At 41.1% G+C, this 6,000-nt stretch overlaps 1 protein-coding gene across 1 annotated transcript; it reads left to right on the top strand.

The window, feature by feature from the left end:
• Nucleotides 1-2,782: 2,782 nt before the first annotated feature.
• Nucleotides 2,783-3,769, top strand: LOC116893159 (olfactory receptor 51M1-like). Its single transcript, XM_032895076.1, has one exon. The coding sequence runs from the start codon at nt 2,810-2,812 to the stop codon at nt 3,767-3,769; it is 960 nt and encodes a 319-aa protein (XP_032750967.1). The 5' UTR covers nt 2,783-2,809.
• Nucleotides 3,770-6,000: the final 2,231 nt, after the last annotated feature.

The following is a 6,000-nucleotide window of genomic DNA, read 5'->3' as shown; positions in this document are numbered from 1 at the left end:
ATGGTCAGAAGTATGTATTAATAATGTAACTAAATAATGATATTTTAAAGATGCAGTAAACATAGACCCCCTATGGTACACTTTAAAAGCATTTCTCTAAACAGACTATAAAATTAATTACTTGTATACTATATACTTTAATAGAAAACTACTAAAGAAATGGAGAGGATAAGTGGGCAAAACATTCTCACCCCTTGGCTGAAGTGAGGTGGGCTCATCTTAGTCTTGTTCATCTTTCTGTTGTTTGTTTGTTTGTTTTAACTAAATAATTTTTTCTTTAAGTTTTTTGAGACAAGGCATTTTTGTATAGACCAAGTTGGCCTTGAACTCAAAACTTTGTCTCTGCCTTCTTTTTAGTCCAAGAGCACCATCACTGGCTTTGTTTTTATTGTAGTTTTGTTCTGTTTTCATTCTTCCAGTATCCTCCCAAAACCTGTTCTGAGCCACCTCATACATTGTCACCATGATCCTCCTTATGTCATTCACCTGCCCTAGAGTATTACTGTAGACTCTAGCCTACTGACTTTGCTCATTCTCATAATCGTCATGATATAATTCTTTGTTTTTAACTTAATATCTCATCAAGAATTGCATAATATACCTAAAATCAATGATCAAGCCTAACCCATGATCGAAAAAGTCTGTTTCCTGGTCATTATCCCTCCTCCTCTCCTATTTTAACTGGATTTTTAACCTATAATATTCTCTATAGTACATCATGACTATTAATCATTTATTTGCCTATTTGAATTCAGACTATGCTGACTTAGCCAAAGTTCAACTAATTAAATCCTCTTTGTAGCTATTTATTTTGTGTAAGCTAAATGTAGTGATGGGAAATAAACAAGAACACTTACTGATTATATTTTGAATATGTGGACCTGAAAAGGGCCATCTGCATTGTGGAATCCCACCCCACCGGTCTGATACACTCTCCCCATTTCTCCTTGATGCCTTAGAATAAGATTTTATTTCAGTCACTCTGCCGGAACTGCTCCATTCTTGATCATCCATGGCTTCCATGTTAATTACACTTTGGTCCTTTCTCAAATCATGTTATCTTGACCTCTCATCAGCACTACAGATATTTGTTGAACACCTGTAGTACATGCTTGAACAGAATTCCCTGTCTTCATCCCTGTCTTATTGAAGTGTTTCTTCTCTGTGTTATTGTTGTTGTTGGCTTCTACTTGGCCACAGTTTAAGAAAAATGAAACTCAAAAACAGTTAATGACAATTCTCATGAGCTGTGAAGGCATACATAATCTAGATTAAGCTGTTGTCTCAAACTCTTGTCTCACCAGGACCCTCTACTTCTTCCTTTGCATACGCATGCCCCTTTGTTTTTCCAGCCAAGCAAGTAGTTAGGCTGCAATCTGTTTCAGACACTCTTACTTTCTGTTTTCTCACTAGAAGGTACTTTTATAAGATATAGTTGCCCAAAATCAGTGGTATTTTTGGAGATTCCATTTCTCATAATACTTTGGTCATATCTATTTATCTTTCTTTGGTTCTATCTGTGATTCTCTCCTTTTGTCTTTCTTTTTTACTTCCTTACTTTCTGCTTATAAGTCTTTTGCATATACATTACAGTCTCCAGTGTTATGTTTTTATGGGATTTCTGTGTGCACAAAGTATGTGTCTCTGCATCTATATGTGTTTCTTGTGCTTTTTCTTTGGCTCTTTGGCTCCTTGTAGTTTGTTTGTTCGATCATTCTCTGGTTTGTTTGTTTTTATTTTCTGTTGTTTTGTTATTAGTTATCTGTCTGTCATCAGAGAAAGAAAGAAACTGTGTGCATTTGGGTGGGTGGGGAGTTAGAATCTGGGAGGAGTTGAAGGAGGGGAACCATAGTTAGAATTACATTGACATCAGTGCAAATTTAAAAAAACAAAAATGTGACTTATGCTCCTATGATAAGCAACATAAAATAATAAAAAGGTTGTTGAAAGACAAAATTGTTAGCTTCTACTTAGTCACAGTTTAAGCACAATGGAAATCAAAAACAGTTAAAAAAACTGTAAAATAACAGTTAAAAATGTCAAAAACAACTGTAAAACATCAAGTTACACATTCGTATGTGCTATGACATACAAATCTGGAAATTAAAAGAAAAGTTCTACAGTCACAGATTTAATTCTCAGAACAAGACTGAAAAATGAAATAATGAGAGTCATTTATATTGCTAAGGAGAAATAGAACATTATAAAAGAAATGCCTAAAGATGAAAACAGCCATACTTAAGGAATAGGCATGATTGGAAAACTAGTGGAAAAGACTAGAAAAAATATAAATAGCCTGCAATGGTGGTTCATGCCTTTAATATCAGTACTCTGGAGGTAGAGGTAGGCAAATCTCTGTGTTCAAGGCCAGCCTGGTTTACAGAGTGAGTTCCAAGACAGCCAGGACTGCCCAGAGAAACCATATTCCTTGAGGGAAAAGAAAGGAAGAAAGAAAGAAAGAAAGAAAGAAAGAAAGAAAGAAAGAAAGAAAGAAAGAAGGAAGGAAGGAAGGAAGGAAGGAAGGAAGGAAGGAAGGAAGGAAAGAAGGGGAGAGAAAGAGAGAGAGGTAGAAAGAGGAGGGAGGGAGGGAGAGACGTATAAGAAGACTAATGACAATTATTTGTGATGTAAATGGCTAAAGGGTACAGCTGATGGATGGGGTTAATAATATGAATGGAGAGATCATAGCAAAGTTCCTGCCAGAGATGTGTTTATGAAGCCGAAGAACTAATTAATAATCAGAAATATCAATTATTTTCAGGTCCATCCTTGAGAAATACCAGCACAGTATCTTCTTACTTCTCAATTCATGATCCTGTCAAACATAACTCATTTTAGCCCCATGTTTTATCTCAGTGGCTTTCCTGGTTTGGAAGCCTTTGAACACTGGATTTTCATCCCTTTTTTCTTGATGTACCTGGTGGCCATCTCAGGCAATTGTCTCATTCTGGTGATTATTAAGACCAGCCCTCGTCTGCACACACCCATGTACTATCTGCTCTCCTTGCTGGCGCTCACTGACCTGGGGCTGTCAGTGTCTACCTTGCCCACCATGGTGGGTATTTTTTGGTTCAATTACCATAGCATTTATTTTGGAGCCTGCCAAATCCAGATGTTCTGCATCCACTCTTTTTCCTTCATGGAGTCTGCGGTGCTCCTTGTCATGTCATTTGATCGTTTTGTGGCCATCTGCTACCCACTGAGGTACTCGGTCATTATCACCATTGAGAGGGTGATGAGGGCAGGCCTATGTATCATCCTCAGGGGGCCTGTAGCCCTTATCCCAATTGTCCTCCTCCTGAAGAATTTTCCCTACTGTGGACCTCTTGTTCTCTCCCATTCATTTTGTCTACACCAGGAGGTGATACACCTGGCATGTGTGGACACCACCTTCAACAACTTATATGGACTGTCACTGGTGGTGTTCACCGTGATGCTAGACCTTGTGCTCATTGCACTGTCCTATGGATTCATCCTATACACAGTGGCAGGTCTGGCTTCCCAAGAGGAGCAGATCCGAGCCTTCCAAACATGTACATCACATCTCTGTGCTGTGCTTGTGTTCTTTGTGCCCATGACGGGGCTGTCTCTTGTACACCGCTTTGGGAAACATGCTCCACCTGCTGTACATCTTCTCATGGCCAACATCTACCTCTTCGTACCTCCCATGCTTAACCCAGTCATATATAGTATTAAGACAAAGGAAATCCGAAGAGCAATCATTAGGTTCGTAGGCTTTAGAAAGGTCAATTCTGAGTCCTGGAGCTAAATGAATCATTGAATGTCCTTACTGTAAGAAATCAAAATTCAATTACATTAAGTACCTGTCATAACACTCAACAGCATGATAGCTTCGTCATAAATAAAATGTAAATATGTTTCTTTTCCTTCAAGTTGTGGCTCACAAAAACGACCTTCATTTCCTTAAATTATGATGCCTATTTCATCTCATCTTTTCTTCTTGGCCAAAGTCCTCTTCCTTTCTTATTATTCTGTTTAAACCTTACTGTCAGACTGCAGACTCATATCAATTCATTAACATTTGGCACACTTCCCCTAAACTGGTTAGAATGAATCCCTGAACTCTTCCTGAAGTTGATCTCCTATGAGCATTCCTCTAGAAGCCCTTGAACCTCCTCCTGAGTCTGCTCATCTCTGATTTTCTCTTGTTTGTTTTAATCTCTTGAATCTTGCAACTCAATTCAATGTGAAGCTGAAGCCACTGTTTCTATCTGTCTGCCGTAGTTGTGAGTTGCTGAACAGTGATGTGCAGCAGAATAGGTTCAGTCAAGGAAACCGTGACAAACATGTGGAGTCACAGTTCCACTGCTCAGGATATGTGAACTCCAAATCAACAGAGCATCCAGCTCTACTATACCACAACTGATCATAATCCATGTTTAGTCTCACCTTTAATTTTGCTTCCTAAATGACAGGCAGTTTTCTAAACACAGAACAGACAAAGCTGTTTGTTTTCATCACATCCTATATGTACATTTGTCATATGGTTTGTATGTTCATGTATTATGTGCCTGCATCCAATAGAATATAGGACTAATTTAATTTAAACTCCTTGCAGGTATTATAGATGCATCTAACATTAATAAATATATATGTTGTAAATTCAATGACTGGTATATAATGTATCTTCACTAGTAAGTGTCAATAATAGCAAAAGAGACACAGTCACCAAAGAAAATGGTTTGTTGATATAGAGACATCAAACATTGTACAAGACTTCCTAAAAGTCATATTCTAGACCATAATCTCCTAGTTTCTGAATGATTTCGTGTGGGGGGAGGGTGTTTACATGCCTGTGTTTATACATTGTGTTTTTCTGTTTATGTATGTGTATGTCTGTATGTATACATATGTGTGTATATCTATACAGGTGCATATTTTGTAATAACTCTGCCTAGACTCCCTGCAGCTTCAAAGGCAGATACTCCTTACATATAAGTTTTATTCTGAACATTAAATCTTTCATAAACAAACTGAACACTTAGTGAGTTACTAAAAAAGTTAACTGTCTCTGCTCCCAGAACCCGTGGGAGAGATACCTTACCGCCTGGTCAGGTGGGCACTCCTGAGGCTGCAGAGCAGAAGAGACCACCAACACTGCCCACCCCTGCCCACATCCCTGGCCCAAGAGGAAACTGTATAAGGCCTCTGGGCTCCCGTGGGAGAGGGCCCAGGTGAGGCAGGAGCCCTGCCTGAGACACCGCCGGAACCTGAAGGAAACAGACCGGATAAACAGTTCTCTGTACCCAAATCCCGTGGGAAGGAGAGCTAAACCTTCAGAGAGGCAGACACGCCTCTTGAAACCAGAAGAGACTGCTCTCTACACATTGCTGATTCCAGAGGAAAACACCGAGGCCATCTGAACCCTGGTGCATGGAGGCTCCCCGGAAGAGGCGGCGCAGATCTTCCTGGTCGCTGCCACTGCGGAGAGCCGTGGGCAGAACCCCGCGAGCGAACTTGAGCCTCGGGACCACAGGTAAGACTAACTTATCTGCTGCAAGTGACTTGCCTGGTGGACTCAGGACAACAGAGGAAGAATCCCTCTAGGACCATGCACGTCCAGTGTATACCGGACGTCCCACACCAGCGGATACCCGCCCGCAGCAGCTCTCTGCTCCCAGAACCAGTGGGAGAGATACCTTACCGCCTGGTCAGGTGGGCACTCCTGAGGCTGCAGACCAGAAGAGACCACCAACACTGCCCACCCCTGCCCACATCCCTGGCCCAAGAGGAAACTGTATAAGGCCTCTGGGCTCCCGTGGGAGAGGGCCCAGGTGAGGCAGGAGCCCTGCCTGAGACACCGCCGGAACCTGAAGGAAACAGACCGGATAAACAGTTCTCTGCACCCAAATCAGGTGGGAAGGAGAGCTAAACCTTCAGAGAGGCAGACACGCCTAAACCAGAAGAGACTGCTCTCACACATTGCTGATTCCAGAGGAAAACACCGGAGGCCATCTGGAACCCTGGTGCACGGAGGCT

This window comes from Rattus rattus, chromosome 2, assembly GCF_011064425.1.
Source record: "Rattus rattus isolate New Zealand chromosome 2, Rrattus_CSIRO_v1, whole genome shotgun sequence".
Taxonomy (NCBI): domain Eukaryota; kingdom Metazoa; phylum Chordata; class Mammalia; order Rodentia; family Muridae; genus Rattus; species Rattus rattus.
The sequence above is the reverse complement of the archived record's forward strand: the minus strand, read 5'-3'. Positions and strand labels throughout refer to the sequence as shown.